Source organism: Empidonax traillii, unplaced genomic scaffold (genome assembly GCF_003031625.1).
Source record: "Empidonax traillii isolate 1590-97213 ecotype Southwest subspecies unplaced genomic scaffold, ASM303162v1 scaffold717:size860381, whole genome shotgun sequence".
In the NCBI taxonomy this organism is placed as follows: Eukaryota; Metazoa; Chordata; class Aves; order Passeriformes; family Tyrannidae; genus Empidonax; species Empidonax traillii.
The window spans coordinates 517,760-540,166 of NW_020955910.1; the positions used below are offsets into that span (position 1 = coordinate 517,760).

General features: G+C 51.9%; 1 protein-coding gene across 2 annotated transcripts in view; it reads left to right on the plus strand.

Annotated features, from left to right (window-relative positions):
- Nucleotides 1-22,137, plus strand: part of PEMT (phosphatidylethanolamine N-methyltransferase) — a 39,958-nt gene extending 17,821 nt beyond the window's left edge. For both annotated transcript variants that reach the window (XM_027900302.1, XM_027900301.1), the window contains exons 3-8: nucleotides 3,864-3,979; nucleotides 11,544-11,689; nucleotides 15,994-16,105; nucleotides 19,967-20,041; nucleotides 20,813-20,873; nucleotides 21,574-22,137. In XM_027900302.1, the coding sequence (XP_027756103.1) occupies nucleotides 3,864-3,979; nucleotides 11,544-11,689; nucleotides 15,994-16,105; nucleotides 19,967-20,041; nucleotides 20,813-20,867 (504 nt within the window). In that variant the 3' untranslated portion in view covers nucleotides 20,868-20,873; nucleotides 21,574-22,137. The remainder of the gene's footprint in view (nucleotides 1-3,863; nucleotides 3,980-11,543; nucleotides 11,690-15,993; nucleotides 16,106-19,966; nucleotides 20,042-20,812; nucleotides 20,874-21,573) is intronic.
- The last annotated feature ends 270 nt before the right edge of the window (nucleotides 22,138-22,407 follow it).

Below are 22,407 nucleotides of genomic sequence, written 5' to 3' on the forward strand. Positions count from 1 at the left end.
AATGGATTTTTCATAACAGAAACAGGTCGGTGCCTCTGGTCCCCGTAGGTGAAATGAGGGTCATGTCAGGTTTCCTGCTTATTCAGCAGGTTATGAGCCAACTGGGGCACGTCTTCCCCCATGGGAGGTGCTTTTCAGTTCATACTTGGACACTGAATATTTTTATGCCAACAATTTGGCCAGGGCTGGAGCATCCCTAGAGATGGAGAGCATCTCCCCAGGTAAACCCAGGGTTTTGCAGGACGTGGACACATTCCCTCTACCCTGCTGCTGGGAGAGCTGGGAAGCTGGCGCTGGCCTTAACCCTCCAGTGCCTCAGTTTTCCTTGGTTGAAGGGAGCTGCTAATCCATCCCAGCCTCCCAGCAAGGCTAAATTCACTAGCTCCTGCAGGGTTTTCTTCAGATACCATGGCGATAGGGCGATGTGAGGACGTAAAATGACTGGTTTGCAACGAGATGCAAAATGTCCCTCTGTCCTGAGCCTTTGGGTTATCTGGTTTCATTGCCCATTCCTGGGGGCGAGCCACATATAGCAGCAGAATCACATGGAGCAGCACAAAGGCTCTAATTCAGAGCTGGGACTGAGCAATTAAAATGTAGCGTGTTCCAAAGCCAGGTTCCCTGGATGGCAGACAAAAAGAATCCATTTCCTTCAAACAAATACTAAATATTAATGAGAGGCCGTGGTCTGCCATGCACACGGAGCTGGAAAGAGCATTTCCCGTTGATCGCTGCGGAGGCAGGTTCATGGGATGAAATTGCTTTTCGAATGGTTATTTGTGGCCTTTCCCGAGGCGGCTCGGGATGGTTTGCCAGCCCGGAAAAAAAAAGGAAAAGGAACCTCGGAGCATTTCCATTTTCCATCCAGGCAGGCGCTGGGAGTGCGTGCTGGAGCTTTCATTTTTGTTTACGCACTTGCCCGGGTGGTTGGGGAGATGGCTGGGATTGGTTACGTAGAAATCAACCCCGAATTTACGTCTAGAAGGAAGCGATTCTCTGGGAACATCAGCCAGCTGAGCCTGCCCCCTGAACGGCCTGCCAAAGGCAGAACATGGGACCCAAGAGCATCCCCGGCTTTGCAGCCACATCCGCTCGCTGATTTATTTCAATAATGAGCATTGGGGGAAACATTAAAAAAATGACTTACAACACTCACCAAGTATCCTAAAGTGAAAGCAGAAGGCTGGGAGCTTTGGAAAAGGAATTTTTTTTTTTTCTTCTCTATTGCTTTGACCCTTGGGGAAGTCAGGAAACTTTGTATTAACTCCATTTCCAAACTTGGAAGAAAAATGAAAATGCTTCTTTCCCTACCTCACCAGGACGCACGGCTGGGGTGTGGGACTTTTCTGCCCAGTGCTGTGCTCACCCGTGGGCAGCACAGTGCCAGCCTTGGCTGGGAGGGTAAGGAGCACACAGGGAACAGTCTCAGCCCTGCTCTGTCCCACACACAGCCATGGAAGCTGCTGGAAGCACTTTGCATCCGTCACGCAGGAAATAATAACATGTCGGCTCATGATTTTATAAAACCATTAAGGCAGCTGCGTAGCCGTGGGTCGATCGGGAGCTAATATTAGCTCGAAATGACTAAAATTAGAAAATTAGAACCAAGCCAGAACTAATTAGTTGTTCAGGGAATAGAACCAGAACCGGAACTAATTAATTGCCACTGAAATATCGCCGCGGGGCCCAGTGGGTGCCGCCGCTTCCAGCCCCGCTCCAGCTTTACTGGGGATGACTCCTGTGTGGGCTCGGAAAGGAGCCCAGGGTCCCATCCGAGGGCTGTGACAGCTAAATAAGAGTTGGCGGCTCAGTCCCAGCTGTGTGATGCTGCACAGACTGGGCTGTGCTGGGAGTGATCCCATCGCCGCCCAGGCAGCTGCTGCCCGAAGGGCTCGGAAAGGCGTCCCCTCGCCCTGGCTGCCCAGATGTGCCTTTCTAAAGGTGAGGGTAATTACAGTGACCGCCTGGAGGGCTCCCAGCGGCACACGAGCTCTTCCCTCCGACCCCAGCGGCTCTGCCTTCTCCTTCGGCTCCAGCTCTGCCGCCACTGTGATGCTCTGCAAAGCTCTCTGAGTGAGCCAGGAGCCGCCATCCGTGCAAACGCTGCCAGAATAATTTCCCAGGGAATTAGGAAGTTGGTACAGATAACTGGCACGTGGCTGCATTTTTCCATCTGTGACTCGGTCACCTGTGTGGTCACTTCTTTTTACTTTCCAAAGGTGGTAACTCACCCTATATTTCTTTTCCCTACTCTCTCAGCACTCAAACAGCAGCTCCGATTTTAGCAGCAGCATGACGCACGGTGTTTTAAATTCAATTTAGAATACAAACTATTTATACCAGCCAGAAAAAGGCAGTGAAGCAGCTCTCTCTGTCATGAGTGGATTTGTAATTTCGGAGCAATCATTGCATAACTAATTGAATCAGCTCTCAGCATGTGAAATCAGTGCCCTGCTTATCAGAGGTTTTCATCGTTCCCCCCTCCTGAAGCCATCAGTCCCCCTCCACCAGCAGCACTTTGTGCTTCTGCAGCAGCCTGGGAAGAAAAGCGAGACCTGTAAAGCTGCCTTTTTCTGCTCAAATTGAGCCAATAAATTACCAGTTACATTCAGAGTAGATGAAGAGCTGGGTTGCAGGTGCCCCCAAAAGCTGCCCAGGCTCCATGCGAGGGAGTGAAGTGCATTTGAAGCTAATCAAGTGCCAGCTGTGTCTGAGAAGCAAATTGGTGCTGAGATGTTCTGCTGACTCCCACTTCCTGCTTCACTGCCCAGGTGTGCTCTCCTTGGCTGGAGTTTTGGGTCTGATGTCTGATCCAAACCTCCGGCTTGGCACCTGAAAATGGAGCCTAAGAGGGGCGATAAATACAGCGACAGCTTTCCAAGGGGTACAGGAAAGGTAGAGAACAAAGTGTTTGTAAGGAAAGGTAGAGAACAAAGTGTTTGTAAGGATTTTTATCAGCTGAAGGTGCAGAGCCTGGATTTGGTGGTTGGGGTGGATCTGGTCCTGCGGATTTTGGGAGCAGCTCCAGCCACCTGCATGCAGCAGCCTCCTAGGGTTAGAGGGCAATTCCTCATCTGTGGGGAGGTTTGGGCAGGGGCCCATCAGCATCTGCAGAACGCAGAGCCGAACCTTGCAGCAAGGGAAAAGTCTGCTGTGAGGGATGTTAATGCCTCCTCAGGGATGCTGCCTGTGTACGTGTGAGTCCTGGGCTGTCACTGCTGTGCTGGGATGGGTGAGGAGGGCAGGTGAGCCCTAATGGCTGCTGAGTGCTAATTAAGTCCACGCTGGTTCAGCTGGTACAAATGGAAGCACTTCTCTGGGCAAGGCTGGCAGATCTTTTCTTGGGCAGGCTTGAGGGAGCGCTTGCAAATTTTCTGGATGTGCACCGGGAAGGGTTCTTCCTGTCAGGTATGATCCCTGAGACCAAGACTGGACATAGGAGGTGATACATCCCAGAAGATGACAGCTGAGTGTCCCTGTGGTGCATCCCCTCAGGGATCTGTTTTCCTTCTTAGCAATGCTCTCGGCCTTGCTGGACACCAAGCCTCATATTTCCCAAAACTAATGTGTAGGGTTTTTTTTTTTATTATTTTTTTCTATCAGCCCAGGTCTTGATGCTGCTGGCTGACCTGGTGTACGAGGGCATATGCAATGCAAGCAGGCTCTGGCGTGGGTGGGAGAGGGAGCTTTCATCCCCAGGCTTGATTCAAGGCATGCCCCATCAGTGGCTTCCACTCGCTTCTCGCACAAAGCCCCACAAAGTGTCCCCAGCATGTGAGGCCAAGGCTGTGGGATTCGGGCTCCCAGGGCAGCGTGTGCCAGGCATCCCCAACCACCCACTTTGTTTTCTGTTGTCTCTCCAGGTGGCCAGATGGGAGCACAAAACACGAGTGTTCAGCCGAGTCTTTGGCTCTGCACACGCTGCCTGTTACTGCCTGGGCGCCGTGATCCTGCTGCTGAACTGTGTGAGGAGCCACTGGTAAGGAACTCGCCCTGCTGAGGTGTATCCACAGAAAGAAATGCCCCTGTGGAGCTGGAGGGGGGGAGGGGATAAGGGATATTTGCTCTGCAGTGTCGAATCCAGCCCCAACGCATCGCTTTTCCGTGGTTGGGTAACTCCAGCCAGCAGCAGATTTATTCCAGGGTTTGTAATAAAGACAAGGGATGTGGCAGCACGGCCAAACCCATCTGTTTCACCAGCCATTGAGTGTCACAGGTTTCCTTGCTCTGCTCCCTGGGGATGTTTCCTCTCCTCTGTGAGCAGCCCAGGTGACAGGAAGGCTGTTTGCACAGGATGGATCATATGTAACAGCAGAATTTTTCAATTTTCTCATAAAAATCATAAACAGAATTAAAGCTGCTTTTAAGAAGCCGCAGTTTCCTGTGCAGAAGAGCGGGATTACCTGTGCACTTAGCAAACAGTCTCTTGAAACTCTTATCTGCCATCTCTAAACACTACCTGTGCTTGCTAATAGTATTGTGTGACTGATACACCGTACACCATGGGAATATGTCCTTTAGTGTTCCCAGTGCAGCAGAGAGGTTTTACTGCAGAAGATTTCCTCAATGCCAGCAATTTATCTGTGATCTGGTAGGCTTTATCTTCACCGCTGTTAGTCGAGACAGACTCACTAAATTCCCAGATTCAATTATACCAGGGTCAGAGCTAATGGGTTGTTTAGTACTCTGGGTAATTTCCCAAGCGAAGAGATCTCAGGTTGGAATTTGCACATGTATTTAAGAGCTCTGCCTTCCTGGAAATGACACCAGGACCTGCCCTCGCCCTTCTGTGTTTGTCCCAGCTACTGCTGATTGCAGAAACTGTAAGAAAGCTTGCAGTGAACAGGTCTGTAATCGAATGCAGGCAATTCAGAGGGCATGTGTGTGTGCTGCTGATGTCTCAGTGACACAGCGGGCTTGGATTTCGCTGGGGAATGTCTCAACAGTCTCTTGCACAAATTACATAGTCATTTGTTGTCTGGGAAGCGATGCAAAGCCTTGTCCTTGCCTTTAATTAAAAACATGGCTGATGGAAGGACAATCTCCGCTCCCAGTGGTTGTGCTGGCTCCTGGGTCAGCGAGGCTTGCTGGGTCACTCACAATACACTGAGTGGGAACTGCTGACAAGATCAATCCAGGGGGCTGGAAAAGCCCCATCTGGACCTTAGTTTTGGAGGAGAAAAGATGGGGCAGCTCACCCCCAGCAGAACACAGATGAAATGCCAGCCCACCACAATGGGCCAAAGCCTTTCAGATGACTGCAGTGGGAAGTTGATTTTGCCCAGATGTTTCGACGTGGTTGGGTTATTCTCTCGCCTTTCCTTGGCACTGAAGTTGGCCTGAGTGATGACCAGCAGGCTTTGGAGGCTGTTCAAGCCAGGCAAGCTCTTAACTGTGGAAGTAATGGGATGGTTTCAGGGGGATCATCAGAGCAGCAACTGCTGCAGTTATCCCAAAACACACCTGGGAGACTTGCTGCCTCCACTCCCAGCTCAGCGAGCCTTCCAAGGCTTACCGCTCAAGCCTGGAGAGCTTTTGCTTCCTGGGAAGGATTCATCTTGCCCCTTGGCCTTGCATGAAGGTGCCAGCCAGGTGCAAAGTGGAGTTCAGCTGACCAGAGGGGTTTTGTACCACGCAGGCACCATCATCTCAGTGGCCAGGGACGCTGTAAGGGACACATCTCACCCGCTCTTGCTATTTTGTTTTTCCCTTCATTTTATTCTCTGAGTCACTTGTACTGGGCGTGCTGGTGGGGGCAGGTTTGCCCCTCCTCAGCCCCATGGAGGCTGTGCTCTGCATAACAGTCAGGGTTGCTTGTGCAGAGCGTGCAGGCTGCTGATAGCGAGCAAAAAGGCAGCCTCGGGGGTCCCTCCACCCCCAGTTACTGTAATCCAGCCTTTAAAACTCCTCTCTGCCTCCTCTGGGGAGTTGTTATGTGGGTGGGGGCTGCCAGGGAGCGATGAGGAGCCCAGGGGACGTCTCTTTTGGTTTTAAAAACCTGCTTCCTTTCTGCAACTGAATTTGTGAAAGGCTCCAGGCTGGGGGCGGAGGAGGGGAGGGCAGAGCAGACAGAAACTTCGGGAGTGGGTTGGAATTTCGGCTGACAGGGAGCTGGGCTGTGCTGCTGCTTCACCGCCCACCCCATGCGGGGTCTATGCCGTGGTCCTGTCCTCAGCTGGACATGATGCTCTCATGCCAGTTTGGCTCTAAAAGATACCTTGTGTGTAAGAAGAGGGATGTCTTCGTGCTCCATTAAGCAATTAGGTGCTTCCCAGCTCTGAGCTTCATTATCAGCTTGCTATCTTGGCTTGCAATCCGGAGTGACCTGTGACCAGGTGGGACCTGCCTAGTCAAGTGCGCAAGACAAGCATCCTTGATTGCGTGGGTGCAATGATTATTTTCATTACAGCCTTTTCTTTCTGCAAGAAGCAGGGAACTTCCATCACTGAGACTCTTATCTGTGAAAACAATTCCTGAACTTTTGAACTATCTGCACCACGTGCACTGGCCCGGCAGTTTGTGACTGTTATCTGTGTGACATGGGACGTGACAACCTTCCCCGTCCTCCAGACTTGCATCCAGTGTCGCTCTCTCCTCCCTCACCACCTTGTTGATACCTTTCCCTGCATCAGCTCTGCAATTAGTTGCTGGTGCTGCCTCTGAACCCTTCTGTGCTGCCTTTGGCACACACTGGCACACTGCCCACCTCAGGGCAGGTACGTGGGAACTTCTGTTTCCCTGAGCTTAGAGGCAGCACCCACGTGCACACCCTGACAGAGGGCTGCAGGGGGTTGGGGGGCCCAGGGCTGTGATGTCTCAGTGGGAATAAATCCCAGAGAGGCAGCGCCACTGGCAACATGCTTGGTGGTACCACCGATTTCTCACTTGGAGGTGACACTTCCAGGAAAATGAATCCACCTTGGGATGGGGTTTTGCACAGGAAAGGGGCTGTTTGTCATTGCCAGGTAGTGCCTCTCATGAATGAGCGTGCTGTAAACTGCATCAATCGCAGAACCACGTGGCCCTGTGTGCAGAAGTGACCAAGTTCGCTGATGGGAATCGAGCTTGGCCTGCTGGAGCTGATGCCCCTCCGAGCCACGCTGCCGACAATCTCCGATGGCTGTTCGGGAAAAGCCCCAGGCGGCCGGCGGCACCTCCTGCCCATGGCATCTGCATGAGGGAACCAGGCAGCTGAGATGGGAGGTGGGGGGAGAAGCTGCCACAGCCCCTGGCTGACCTAAATAACACACACACACCGGTGCTGTCAGAAAAGCCAAGTCATTAATTGGCAAAAGAAGCTGTGAAGATGATGACTAGGCTGACAATTGCCGGTGGTATCGGCAGGACGATTTCAGTGTTGTTGAGGTCGCTGTTTTCCAATGAACAAGATCTTTTGTTGCAGCGTATGCTGCTGGGCGCTACTGGGTGGTTTTTATCCCCATTGCCTCCTTTAGCTGAGAGGAACAAAACCTCAGGCGTGGGGATGAGCCGAAGTCCCACACGGTGACTGTGGCACCTTGCAGCGGTGGCTGTTGTCACCAAAACCCTGGTCGCCTGCACCACGGCTGCTTCCTTGCTGCCTGCTGGCCCCTGGCCCAATTCTGCCCCAATTGCACTTGCCAGCCCCAGTTTCCAGGCTGATTTTTGGGATCAGGCAAAGGAAGCGCTGCTGGGCTGCTCCCTGCAGCGACCCAGTTTGCTGGATGAGGTCTTTGTCCTGCTTTGCAGGAGAGGGATGACGAAGTACACTCGCTGGGGGCCACCGAGAGAGGCCCCCAGCAAGACCTAAAAAGCTCAACTCCTCTCTTAGTGCAGTGTTTCCAGGTTTTCTTCTTCATGTGGCCTTTGGGGATGTGTTTTGGGCTTGGTTTCTTAACTTTTCTGGTTGAATAAATCAGCGCCTGCTTGTGCAAACCTGGCTGCAGGTCCTGTCAGTGCCCCAGCCAGAGGATCTGCTGCCAGTTTTCTTCACTCCCACTTTCTTCCTGGGACCCCACCAGCGTGAGTTGTCCATCCCCACATTTCAGAACCATTTTGAGTGGTTTTCCAGTTCATGGGGTTTATTATGTGGTAAACAGGGAGACAAGAGATTCTGACTAGATATAAGGAAGAAATCTTTTATGAGGAAATGTTTTACGGGAAACACAGGCACAGGTTGCCCAGAGCCGCTGTGGCTGCCTCATCCCTGGAAGTGTTCAAGGCCAGGTTGGATGGGGCTTGGAGCAGCCTGATCTAGTGGAAGGTGTCCCTGCCTGTGGCAGAGGGTGGGACGGGCTGATCTTTAAGGTCCTTTCCAACCCAAACCATTCTGGGTTTCCCACAGAGCAGCAATGTCGTGACTGTGCCTGAGCAAGCGCCCCTCTGTTTTGGGAAGGGTGGGCAGAACAATCCCCGCTTCCCTGGCTGCTCCCACTCTGCCAGGAATTGGCTAAACCTGCCAATATGGCAAGAGCAGAGTTGATGGATTTGGGCTTCTCCCAGCTGGTGGAGAGTGTGTGGCTCTGGTGTCACCCTGGCAAGTGCGGGGAGGTGTCAGGGGAAGCCCCATTTCCCCAGTTTCTCTTTTCCAGTGCTGGGGGCACATTCCAGGCCCCTCCCTGGTGGCAGCCATCCTCATGAGAGCAGCCAGGTATGTGATCAAAGTAGGTCGCAGCCCCCTCCACCCCTCCCCTGCGCTGGTACGAGGGATGGATGCTCCTCACCATGGCAATCGCTCCGCTCGGCACATAAAGCAATTCCAGGTACTGGGACAAAGCGTGGATTTAATTGATGTCCTCTTGGGTGCTGAGCTGCGCCACTGCCTTGTTGTGCAGCCAGAAATAAATGCTGTAGCAAACGTGACTTAGAGGCACATGAAGAAAGGGACTGGCTTCACCGCTGGCTCTCTAACAAGGGAAATGCCCAAAACCTTGTCTGTCCCTACCAGGGAGGGAGGGACATGGCCAGGGAGGCTCTCTCACCATCAAGGAGCAGTTGTAGATGCTGGAATAATTGACGGCTCCGTGCTGCTTGTCATGGCCCAGCACCATAAATGCTTAAAAGGTTTATTTACCAATTCTGAAAACTCCTGAGCGCATCATGTTTAATGCAAATAGAGAGTGTGTTTAGGAAGATATAAACCATTCCTAGAGGGAAAGGCAGTCCATTATCTCTGTGCAAACACCTCCCTCTCTAGCTGTAAGCCAAACAGCAGGGAACCGAGGGAGACATGCTGATGAGAATAACTAATGCAGGCCTATCCGACCATGGAAAGGAAGGATGTGATCATCTGGAGCAGGGGAGACAGCTTTTCCAAAACAAACCATATACCATGTGCTGGTTGCAAAACTTCCAGTGCTGATTCCAAGTCAACCAGTTCATGCTCTTGAAGCCACTTTTGTTCCATGTTCCAAGACAGAGTCAAGTCCCCAGCATCAAACAGAGGAGCCTCAAGGATGTGAGACAGTGCGAGTCCAGCTTATCCAGAGCAAGAAGCCTCTGAGGGCTGTGCTCTCACTGTACCTCCCTGTGCTCTGCCATCTCTTCACCAGGGGCTGGGACAGAGGCAGATTCCAGCCTGGCACTTGCCTCCCCAGGGATCAGCAGCAGCGATTTTTAATCTCTCTGAGATACTTCCCAGTGCTGGTACCCTCTGGAGAGGTCCTGGCCAGATGTGGAGTCAAACCCCACTGCTGTGAAAGGCGTTAACATCCTCTGTGACCAAAGAGCTCCAGAGCATCCCCAGGGATGTCAGGGTGTGCTGTGAGTGCACAGCCAGGCCAGGATTCCTCAGGCAGACGGGCACATCCCTGCAAGGGGATTGCTTTCCTCCCAAACCCAGTCAGTGCTGGTAGCAGGGACGTGGATTTTTTTCGGCTTCCTCATAGAGGAGACTTGTGTCATTTAAAAATAAGCACTGGGGAAATGATGCAAAGGGGCGTGCAGCTGCTGTTGCTTCACAGTGCAGCCAGATTTGTGTCTTCCCATCAAAAATGATTTTAAGCTTAGCCAGTGTGAGCCTGGTGATTGCAGAGAGCTGTGCTGGGTGCTGGAGGAGGGCCAGCCCGGGGACACCATTACATTGCCTGGGGCCATGTTGTCATTCCCTGCCTGTGCTTGGCTCCCTGGAAAAGGGAGCTTCCCTGTAATTTCCAGAGTGTAAATCACCAAGATGTGTTCTTGCTCACTCTCAAGCACGTTACATTTATTCCCTGTTTTGTTTCCTTGCTTCAGTCCAAAGTGAAGATTAAATGTCTTGCTCTGGGGTCCTAAAAACCTCTCAGCAATGGAAAGTCTAGTAGGAACAAGCTCCAAGGAGTATAAGAAATATCATCAGATCCCTAAACCGCAGAGTTTAAATATTATCCTGGACTTGCTTGGTGCTTTGAACTTACCACCATTTGAGCCTTCAAAAGATTTCCAGCTGCCTTTCCGTCAGCCATGGAGGCAGGACTAGCTGTCTCTTTCAGTTTTCATTTGGGCAACAGAGAAAAAATGCAGGGATTTGCAGTGCTTAGAGAAGAGGGACATCAGGGAAAAAAACTATCCCAAGCCCTGCAGATAGCACCATGGAAGCACTTTCCAGCCGAGGAGCCTGGGACTGCGGGCGGGAGCACCACTCCTGGCCCGCCACTCACAGGCAGCAGTGGCCAGAGGCATGGGAGAGCTGTTATTCCACTCGAATTTCAGCCTCCAGGGTGCTCATTAAAGAAAGGCTCAGAGTTTCCTACCTCATGTGTCAACAACATGTGGAGAAACGCCGTGTAGAGCTCTGCGGGTCTGTTATCTCCTCTCGCTGTTATTAGTGGTGTTTTTTTAATCGCAGCCTTGTCTCCTCCGTCACCGTGCGTTTGTGTCGGAGCCATGTGCGATGCTGAGCCTGCCAAGCCCGGCTCTGGGCAGAGTTCAAGGGGCTGAAGGGAGGGGTCACCGTTATTCCGCTCACAGACGAGTGTTTGGAAGGTCAGACCCGAAATGCCTGAGCCAGCCTGGAACGGAGGAGCTGTGTTCGCACTTGAAAACGCCTCGTCTCTCGTATTTTCCTTTCGCCGTTCCAATCCTCCCCCTGACTGTCAGGCTGCGGCCGTGAATCACTCCTGGGCACGTGGCTGGCACATGAACGCTGCAAAATATTTTGATGGAGGGGAACGGGGGCGGGAGCACGAGATAATCCAGCCCATTGTTCCCAACCCTTCCAGCCCTGTGCCGAGGCATCGGAGCCTCCAGCATTTGCAAGGGCGCCTGTCCCCGAGCTCCCAAGTCATGATGGAAGCTGGGATTCGTTGAACCAGACAAAGCTGTTGAAATCACAAGTCAGGAGGTTGGTGTTTCCAGGAGTGAGCAAGGGTTGTGAGTAGAAATAGGTGTCCCGGGTCAAGCCCTGGCTGCTCACGGAGTTTGGCTCTTGCTTCTCTTTTTGGGAGGCTGAGTAGGTCCAGGGGGGAAAAGGGATCCAGAGAAGCGACTTCCTCAGCAGCATTCTCTCCCAAAGCTCCCTCTCTCAGGGAGAGGTGGGTCATGTTGGTAATGAGTTGCAGTTTTAACAGCCCTTGTCTCTCCAACAGCTTCACAGAAGCCATGAAGAGCCAGCCAAAGCTGGAGGGCTGGGACTGCCACTGGACCTATTACTCAGGCTTGGCCATCTCAGCTGTGGGGACCTTGTTTGTCATCTCCAGCTTCTTAGCACTGGGATTCACTGGGACGTTCCTAGGTAAGCACTAAAAATCCAACAGCTTAGCCAGAAAGTGCATTTAATCCTTGCAGGGACCTCATGCTAGGGCAGAGTCCTGTAGGAATTCCCTTGTCCTTGCCTTCGGGGCTTTATGATGCAAAGCATGATCTAAACCATGCTGTTACCTCACACGGTGCAGTGGTTTTATACAGCAAGTCCCATCACCTTCAGTGTTAAGCCTGAAAGTTTGGAGCACGGCTGATCGTCTGCCAGTCCAAACACCCTCCAGAAAAGGTGCAAGTGCAAGACCCAGCACGAGCAGCACCGGCACAGTGGGTGCCAACTGTCCAGCAGCCTTGCCCTGAGCACCCACCTGCTTGTCACACGTGCCAGGGCAGGATCTGTTTTGCTCTTCCCTCTGCAATAAACCTGAATGTTCGTTGACAGATCCTTTTATCTGCCACTTTATGGCAGAAGGCATTTTTCCACTGCGCCTGCTTTCACATTTAGAGAGTAATTCTGTTAGCGTTGTTGACTTTAAAAACATGCCAGTATGTGTGGAATTCATAAAAATAAAGTAGAGACAGGAACAATAAATATCCAAGGAAAGGGGCAGCTCCCGCTGGCTGAAATAATCACAGCCCCAGCTTTGACACCGCATTTAGGCTGTGCTTTTGCAAGTGCTTTACAAACCAAATTCAATTAGCTCCCGTGGCGTCGCTAGGAAGAAGAGAGGGACGTAATAAGCCTTCGTGGTTTCAAGTGGAGTTGCGAAGAAATGTGTTGAGTTGGCCAAAATCCTGCTGCCAGAAATAGAGCTCAGCACTCCTGGATGCGTCCCCTCACCCTTCACGTGCAGCCCTGTATCACACCCTCAGCCCCCCGGGCACCAGCATCCTCCAAAATCACCTGCAGCCTCCCAGAGTGATGCTGTGCCTGTGGAGACACGTCCAGAGAGGCTGGGCCACAGGAGCAGCCGCCAGCAAGAGCTGCTTGAATGCTCCTGAAGCTCAGCCAGGTCTGGAGTTGTTTACGTAAGGCCTGATTCATCCGACCAGGAGGATCCACTGGACTTGAACCGCTGGGAAAAAGCAAACAAGTGACTCAGGCTCAGCGTAAGCGGTGAGAGGGGCCCTGTCCCCTGGCTCTGTGTCCCCCAGGGCAGGGTGGTGGGTGTTAGTTGTCCACATGGGGCATTTCTGCTCCATCCACCTTGCCAGGAAAGCTCTCCCCGGAGTGTCCCGGGCTGAGGCCGAGCCTTGCATGACGCAGCAGGGACCAGCTCCCTCTGCCAGCAGTGCATGACAGGCGACAGGGCAGAGCTGAGCCAGGGTGGGGACTTCACCAGACCACGTGCTAGTGCAGCCAGGCTGGCCTGGGACTGTGCAGCACCGAGGCATGGCCCAGCTGGAGCCCCACAGAACATCCATCCCTGGACCAGTAACAGCTTCTTTGTTGAGTCCATGAGTCCAAGTCAGCAAACTCTTAGTGGAGAATGCCCCTCACCGTGGATTCTTAGCCAGCCAAGGTCTCCAAGGATCTCTCATGGGATATTCTCTTGCTCAGGACTCACTTGGGGTTGTACTTCCAACGCCCTCCTGCATGCAGGATTTTAGTGCTGCGCTGGCGCTGCGGGAGGAGCAAGGACTGCAGGTAGCAAAGGGCTGCACTGCTTTGGCAAGAAGGGGCATCCAGCTTCTTCTCACTATTGATATCTGAGCACAAGAGAAGTTCTTAGAGACCTCTGACACACGAGTATTTCAAAAATTACCGGAACAGGATTTGACCCTTACTCTTTCAGTTTTCCTGCAGCAGCAAGGGCTGAACCAGGGAAGGCACAGAGACCACATCAGGTCTGTTGATGTTAGATTCCCTCTTTACAGCACATCTGAGCTTTGGAGCAGCTGCAGAACACTTTGTCTCTGAAGTGTGGGCTAAACGGTGCAGTGGGAGCCGTGTGAGTCACCCTTCTCCAGCAAGCCTTGCTGTGCCACCCCATCTCCCAAACAGCAGCACCAGCACCAGTCTCTGTTTGCAACAGCTGGATGCAGCCTCTCTACCTGGCAGATCCATTTCCTGGTGCCCTGTGTCTGTGCCATGCCCTTGCTGGGATTTGGGCATCACTTCAGCACCCTCCACCTCGCTGTTTGCCCTGTTTCCCAAAAAAAAAAAACAGTAACAAGGACTTGGAAATCCTGAGGCCCGAGGGCACAGAAAGTTGGCTCTGCCTGCCTGAGCCCATCTGTCTTGTACCCCAGTGCTATTCTTTCCAGCACTGACCAAGAGTTCAAGTCAATATGACTTGACCAAAGCCTGTTACTGGGCTTGGAGAAGCTGATGCTTCTCCAGAGTGAAGGGGAGGTGGGTTTTCAGCCCAGGTCAGGCTCTAGAGACCGTGAGGGACCTTGTAGAATGCCCCAAGTGGCTTTTTGCTGCTGTGATCCCAAGTGCAGTGAGATGGTTATACAGACCTCCAGCAAAAAAAAAAAAAAAAAAAAAAAAAAACTCCAATTAGCTGCTGAAGTTCCTCAGCTTGACAAGAAGCTGATTTCTGGTTTGGGAGCTTAATGGAGGCTCAGGAGATGCCCGGGCTGATGCTGTGCAAAGCAACGCACAGTCCTTTCCCGTGAACATAAAAACATATAAACCACCTCTCTGGTGGTCATGATCATTGAACTGTGCAGATTTAGAGGAGAGATTACATTGGAAAAACTGCCTGTGTGCTCCTGCCTGTGGGGAGCCTGCCCAGAGGGTCCCACAGCCCCAGCAGTGCCGGGCACAGAGAAGCCCCTGCCAGCCCCACGGACCCAGGGCTTTGTGTGAACCTCCCCAGTGCCATGTGGGGAGCGAGGTGTTCAGCCCAAAGGCAAGGGCGGGCAGAGGATAATGAAGCATTTTGACACGTAAAAAAGCGCAGAAATGGGCTGTGGCAGGGGGTGATGTGTTCTTTCTACCAGAACAATCTCAGAGATGTATTGCCAAGTAACTGTGAGAACATATAGTATGAATACGAGGCAATTATCTCACTTAGTGGCCTGTAGTTAAAGCCCAGAAGCATTGTGTAATTGGGCAGGGGCTGTTTATCCTTAGAAATAAATGTTTTAGCACCATGTGAGGTCAAAGAAATTACACTGCGATCCAGGTAATAATAATAACCTTGAATAGTTTGCTCTCCTGTAATGCCTTTCATCTAGATTTGCGAGCACTTTCTCACCATACATTAATCCTCACCCCCCTCTGTGCTCTGAGAAAGACTGATATTATGATCGGTGCACAATAGCACCGGGAGGGACGGAGGAGACTCGCCCAAGGTCAGGGAACAGGCTGGCAGCAAAGCTGGGAGCACAGCCTGGGGTGGTGGCAGTGCCCTGGGCTGATGGACCGGCACTGCTCCTCACGGGTCAGTGCTTGGCTTGTGCAGTGGACGAGGAACACGGAGTTGTTGTTACACTGGACGTGGAACCAGTGGACCAAAAGGGCTGTCCAGCCCTGGCACAGGCTGCCCCAAGGGCAGTGGTGGAATCGTCATCCTCGGAGGGATTTAAAGCACTTGCAGATGTGATGCTTTGTTGTCTCACTTGTAAGACCAGCACCAACCAAAGATCTGCATCCTGGCCCTTTACCCCCCCTCAAAATGCTGCTCACGAGCTGCACATCTCCTTGCTGTCACTCCTTTTCCAAGCTCCTTTTGGGAGGGTGGAAGGATTGCTCCGAGGTGGATGGGGAGCTGGTTGGATTCTGACAGTTCTGAAAGCTTTCCTCGTTACAGATGACAATCACCTATTATCATCATCATCATCGTGCCAATAATTGAGTGTTTTGTAGGCAGAGGTGCTATTTTCTGAAATTCTGAGAAATTCTCTGAACTGCGAGATGAGGGTGGCACTGGATGAGGGCATTTGGTGGTGGCTGTCGTGATTATAACCTCTCCAAACACCATTACAGGGCGCTGGGCTTATTTTCCCATTAAATGGATTTGATCCTATGCACTTACTTCCCCGTCAAGTGGCGTCCAACGGGCAGTTTTCAAATGAGAAAGGCAGAATTGACCATTTGGGACCTCAAGAGCTGCCTCCTGATGAGGGATGCCGTAACCTCCCTGCAATGCAGGAACCTTCCTCACAGGCAGAGAGCCGTTCCCGGAAAAGCTGATAGACACAGAGTAAAAACAGGTGACTTATTTGCTGCTGTTTTCTCAGCCTGGAAGTCAGCAGAGAAACCCCTTTGCTCTGCATCCCTGGCAGGGATGTCCTGTGGCACAGGGAGGGTACCAGTGTTCCAAAAACCCACCGTGACTCCCAATTTCACGGAGACTAACCAAAAACTCTCTGTTTGCTCTTTAGGTGATTACTTTGGCATCCTGATGGAGGCAAAAGTGACCAGCTTCCCCTTCAGCGTCCTGGATAACCCCATGTACTGGGGCAGCACAGCCATCTACCTGGGCTGGTCCCTCATGTGAGTACCTGCCCCTACAAACACCTCCTGTTGTAGGGTGAGTGTGGGGTCTGTGTTTGGCAGGGTATGAGGTGCCAGGCTGCACTGGGGACCAGAGGGGCACTTGGTGATGGCAGCCAGCAATTAAATGGCAGGGAGAAAGTGCACCGTGCCCTGACTTCTGGCTTCCTGGCTATTTTTGTGCGTGGAAAATCTTGTGCTGTCATAAAAGACTCGCAGCTTTAGCTGTAGAAAAATAAATAGCGGCCAAGTGCTGGGGAGAGGAGGCATCAGCAAAATGCTCTGCAGCTGAACGAGTTCCTTGGCAGGCTCTGCACGTGGAAAAATCAACAGTCAGGGCCAAATTCATGCAGGGTGTCACTCTGCAGGGGCAGGGCATTGATATGGGGAGCAGTGTGACCCTGCAATTACTCCGAAAAAAGCAAAACAAGCCAAGCCACCCTTCTCCCCCACTGCACGGTGATAACACTTCCGAAACCCTTCTCCTGTGATACAACACAGCTTAATAGCCTGCTTAGGAGGAAATGAATAGGCTGTAATTTAGCAACAAATGAGCAATATGCTCTATTCAGTGTAACAAGTTTGATGTGGTTTTCATTTAATATCACATTTTATTTATTTGCCCAGGAGAAAAAAACCCGGCTGTGTTACTTCAGGAGCCTGTGGAGTGTTGTGGGCTCTTATCACTAGATATTTTGCGCTGGTGCTCCTGACTGTGACCACCTCTCTTCTACTCGGGTGAAAAAAATGAAGTGCTTTGCCACTTTCTAGTCATTTTTTTCAGCCATGTGTACAGCCCCTGGTAATAAGTAAAGCTGATGGTTTCTCTCCTGCCTCCACTGAGCCTTGTTGCAGTTCGTTCGGCACTTGAAACCCCCCCCACAGTGCCATCAGGGCTGGTTGCATGAGGCTGTTACCCTTCCTGGCAGAGCCACGGCACTGGGTGGGGGTGTAAACCCTGGGAAATGGTGCACAAGGGCCAGAGCAAGCTCATTATGGACAGTGGTGGGCAGGATAGTTGGCCACAGGGCTGGCAGCAGCACGATGGAAGCATGGATATTGCTGGGGAGAGAGGGACAGACCTGGGGCAGGATGACCCCCCCCATTGCACACCACGACCCCCACAGCAAAGCAGAAGGAGGAATTAGACCAGGAGGAATTACAAGGAGAGTTTTTATTTGTTTTAAGGTCAGCAACCATCAGCTACTCCCTAGAACCTTTGCAGAATCCAGGGAACCCTCCTGAGCTGTTTCTGTCGCAGAATCCCTTCTCACTCCTCTCTCTCAAGGTGCACATTGTTTGGTCTTCCACCACCACAATTCTGGGCAAAAGCAGCTCTAAGCAGCTCGAGACAGCGGTGATTGCCTCCTTTCTCTCGTTAAAAGGCTGCCACCATTAAGGCCAGCGAGGCATGACAAATAATTGCTGTTAACAAATGGCTGGAGCTGTGCAAAGTGGCACCAAGGCACCGCCCGCCTGCCCGGGGGAAGCTCAGCACAACCCTTCTCGCAGTGGTTTTGGCTGTTTCTCTTCCCTGTGATCTCAGTTCACAGAATCATGGAATCATCTGGGTTGGAAAAGCATTCTAAGATCATTGAGTCCAAAAATTAATCCAGCACTGGCACGCTCACCGCTAAACCATGTCCCCAAGTGCCACATCTACACAGCTTTTAAATCCCTCCAGGGATGGTAACTCCACCACTGCCCTGGACGGCCTATGCCAGGGCTAGCCAACTCTTTTGGGGAAGAAATTTTTCCTAACATCCAGTCTAAACCTCCCCTGGCACAACTTGAGGCTGTTTCCCCTTGTCACTTATTCCATGGGAGCAAAGACCAACCTCCACCTGGCTCCCCCCTCCTGTCAGGGAGTTGTAGAGAGCAAGAAGGTCCCCTCTGAGCCTCTTTTTATCCAGGCTGAGCCCCCCCAGCTCCCTCAGCCACTCCTGGTGCTCCAGACCCTTCCCCAGCTCCATTTCCCTTCTCTGGACACCCTCCAGTTGCTGAGGGGTTTTTTTGGGGAGTCCCAGCTCTATCCTTAGGTCCCAGAGCTTGCAGAAGTTGCTGGTGTCTGCCCTTGGAAGCCAGAGCTAAAGTCTCAGCTATTTGGTAGTGGGAGGGATGCTGGAGGAATGTGTTTGCCATCTGTTCTGGTCAGACCTAAAACACAGAGCATGTTTGTCCTCCCTTGGTGATGTGTCACACTCCACATCACGGTGTCAGAGCCCAAAGGATTGATCATTTTCATCCATAAGGTCTTATAAACACATCACATAAACCAGCCTGCCCTCTGACTTCATTCCAGCCTTAAAAGCATCAAGTGGGGCAACAGCCCACTGGCCATGGGGAGCTGCAGCAAGGCTGGGGATGGACAGACTTCCTACCCCCTAAAAAAAAAAAAATCCCTACCAGGACCACAAAACCCTCCTGGCTGATTCATCATCGATGCTGCTACGATGAGTCCCTGCCCAGTATGTAGGTCGAGCTTGTAAAAGGAGAGAAACAGTTCACCCAAATGCTGCTCATCACCTGCATCCAGCAGCCTCGTTTCTCCTGCAAGACAAATGGAGCATTCGCTGTTCAGGGACAGCTTTGTGTGCCTCTGGTAGGGAAGTGTTCTAACTCACAGCAACAGGCTGTGTAAATCAGAGCTGGAGCCGCAGCCAAATGATGCAATTAGAGGTCTTGCTGTCAACAAACAATCATGTAAATTTGTTCTCTCTGATAGGAATCAAGGAGGAGACATGACTAAGCATGTAATAGCAGGGGGTTGGGAGAGGAAGAAGTTGCCCGAAGCTTCCTAATGAGGGGAAAAAGTTATTGCAAAATGAAACCAGTGAAAGGGTGAAGATTTGTGGGTGCCTCTCCAGGAAGTGATGAAGCCAGGTGGTACCTGAAAGGGGCTCCAGTACTAGGTTTAGGTGTCTCAGTCCCTCCTCTGTAGGCATGTTTTCCCAGCAGCACAAGTCATAGAATGGTTTGGGTTGGAAGGAGCCTTAAACCTCATCTCATTCTCACAGCTCGTCTCTGATTTTGTGTTTCTGTGACACCTCTCTTCAGAGCAGGAGGTGATGGGGATTTTTTGGTCCTAATTCTTTGGCCTCGGTGCTAAAAGGCACAGCCATCTCCACTGCATCCACAGTTCTTGATCACCTCTGCCCAAAACCAGGCAGTGCAGAGCAGTGGGTGGCATTGGTCCCCTGTGCTGTGCCTGGTGACATCTTGCTGGGGGACACCACTCCACTGGGCCTTGGGAGGTGACAGGACACGTTTCTAAAACATCTTGAAATGGGTTTAGAGGTGAACCAAGCCCCCAGCACCCAGTCCAGACACAGCACCCACCCCAGCACCTTTCAAAAGGTAGACATGGACCTTTCTCATCCCTTTCCATCCCTATCCCTGCGATGGCTCAGCCGCCACTTTGATCTCCAGGGTGCCACACACTGCTCTCTCTGCCAAGAGTCCCCTGCACCCTGGGTGGCTCATCCTTCTGGGACATCAGGCATTTCCCTCAGAGCATGGGTTGGGAGCCACAGCCATACTTCAGCAGCTGCTCAGCCCTTAAACATCCCTATAATCTCAGGATTTAGCATCAAAGCAGCAGCTCTTCTAGCAGAGACGTGCAGGGATCAGAGTTAAAGTAAGTCACCGAAGTAGGCTGGGGAAGAGTCTTTGCCAAGGAACATCTGCCTAAGACAGTTAACATTGAGCACAAAAAAAACCCACAAAAAACCCAGCCCTTTTGTTTGCTTCTGTTTAATGAGTGAGAGCTCTCACGGAGCCCAGTGTGTCATTTCACTTTCTCAGCCAGGTCTTGCATAAGCCCATGTACTTACCTGATCTTTCCCTTCTCTTTCAAAACAGGCACGCCAGCCCAGCTGGCCTTTTGCTGACAGCTGTAGTGGCAATTTCCTACACAATCGCCATGCTGTACGAGGGGTGAGTAGCTGTGCAGAACTGGAGAGCTTCTAATTATTTCTACCGGCTTTAACTCCCGAGGTTTCGGAGAACTGCACAAGCAGAGATGATTTTTTCCAATTAATTCAGCAGGGGAAGAAGGAAAACAGGGGATTGTTTTTCAATTGTTTTGATAATGGGCAGATTCCGCTCTGAAACTATTTGCTGAGTTCTAGGAACATTTGTGCATTGGTTTGTTTTTTATCAAAATGAGATCTTTTTTCCTTTTGGATGCCTGATTTTGTCTATAGAAGAACAATAAGGAAGGCAGTGAGATGGCTCATTGTGTCCTCTGAAGAGTCCCTACAAGAAGTGCTCGCATTTTGTAGTTCTTTGGATGGGCTTCTCTGATATTTTGCACCACAATAGCCCGGCAGCAGAGGATGGAACAGGCTGGAATAATTCCCAGAAGTAGCAGTTGTGCTTCAGCAGTGAAAGGCCTTTTGTGTTTGCAAGGGAGGAGGAGATGCAGAGAGGCCAGGTCTGCATTCAGGGGAGTCTGAGTGTGTGCTGAGCCTTGTCCCACTCGGCACAGGGATGGACCTTGGTGGAAACAGCTTGTAGCTGCTCCACAATCCAGAGAGACTGAGACGAGGATTGCCATGGCACAGAAATAGTCAGGCTGTGCCAGCCTGTGAAGGACAGAGTTTCTGGGTGTAGAGTAATCTTGATTTTAATTCTTCCTCCCTGCCTTTGCCCCTCTCTTTTGTCTTTGTCCCCTCTCTCCCCAAATTCCCATCCTCCTAACTGCAGGCCTTTCACAGAGGAAATCTACCGGCAGAAACAGAAGGGAGTGAAGAACAAGTAGCCACAGGTACGTTTGCTGATCAGCAGTTTCAGCTGCTTTGCCAGGCTCAGGCTCCCCCACCTACAAGCACCCCTGCCCAGCCCTGCCTTCCCTGGCTCCTCCAGAGCCTTTCCCACACTTCTCAAGGCCTTTGAGCTTCAAACCTCTGCAAAAACTCAGGCAGGAAGGCTTTTCACAGCAGCAGTTTTGTCTGCCTCCTGGCACCCGACCAGCAGCCCCCGAATTGTTTTGATTATACCCTTGAGAATCAGTGCGAGGGAAAATTGCTGGGAAGCTTTGAAGCTCCAGGCTTAGTCTGAATCAGGCAGAAAAAAAAAAACAGGTATTGGCCATGGCAGGTGCTCCAGTGAGGGACAGGGATGGTGTGAGAGGGCATGTGTGCCTGGAAATCAGGCCTCCCTGCTCCAACTGCTCCTCATCTGAGCCAGGAGCATTTCTGCACATGGGCTCACCCTAAAAGCTCAGCCCAGGCTTGTTCTGGGGGCCAAAGGCTTCTGCAAAAGCACAAGTTCCTGGCCAGGCTCCTTTCCCTGGGGTTCAGTGCCACCCCTGGAACCCCCAGTGCATCTCCCCACTGGTGGTTGGAGAGTTGGGAAAACCCCACAGCACTGCTGAGGTTTCGGCAGCCCCGTAACTGCTGCTCTGATGGAAATGCTGTGGCACCACTGAGGTCCCTCATGGACTCCTGTCCCTTTGCCTTTTGCAGATCACTGTCTCGGGTACCTCGTGCCTCTCTGGTCCCCACACTGTCAGATTTGCCTGCTTTCCTACTGAGATGTATCCTACTAATTAGCCCAGCAAACCTTTAATGAGCAGACCGAGCTCCCTGCAGCACTGGAAGTGATCAGAGGAACAGCCCGAGCGTGGTGGCATCTCCTCACCACAGCCCACGGGGGATGGAGGTCCCTGCCCCCAGGTCTCTGTCCCCAAATCCAGGTCACTGCAGCTCCTGATGCTCTCCCGGAAATTACACAGTGCGGGACCTCCTGACCTCTTGTCCCCCAGAGATTGTTGGAGATCTCCAGGGGAAAAAGCAATTCCCTCTGGACTGGAGGGATATTTCATAAGTGAGCTCTGAGCATGGGGAAGCACCGGCTCCAGCTGTTCCTGAAGACCATCTGAAGATGCTGCCAAAGAGCCACAGTAAGCAGACAAAAGCTTGAGTGAAGCAATGGAGAGGGTTCAGGAGCCCCTGAGGATTCAAACAGAGCTGGGGAAGGAAGAGGGGAAACTGCTGCAAACTCAACAACATCAAAACACGCTGCAAACCCAACAACAAACCCCCTCTTTGTTGGAAGAGGGAACCTCCCCATCCAGAGCTGCACTTTCCCACCTTGCAGAGGTCTCCGGCCACACAGAGCCCTGCAGTGTCTCTGCACTATTGCAAAGACTCAGAGAAAGGTGACTGAAAAGCACAGAGATGTGAATGTATGAGCTAACCCACTGCCCAAGGGGGATGGAGGGATGGCAGCTGTCCCATGGGGAAACCCTAGCCTGGAGAAGCCCCAGGGGAAGAGGCACCCTGCAGATATCCCACCCC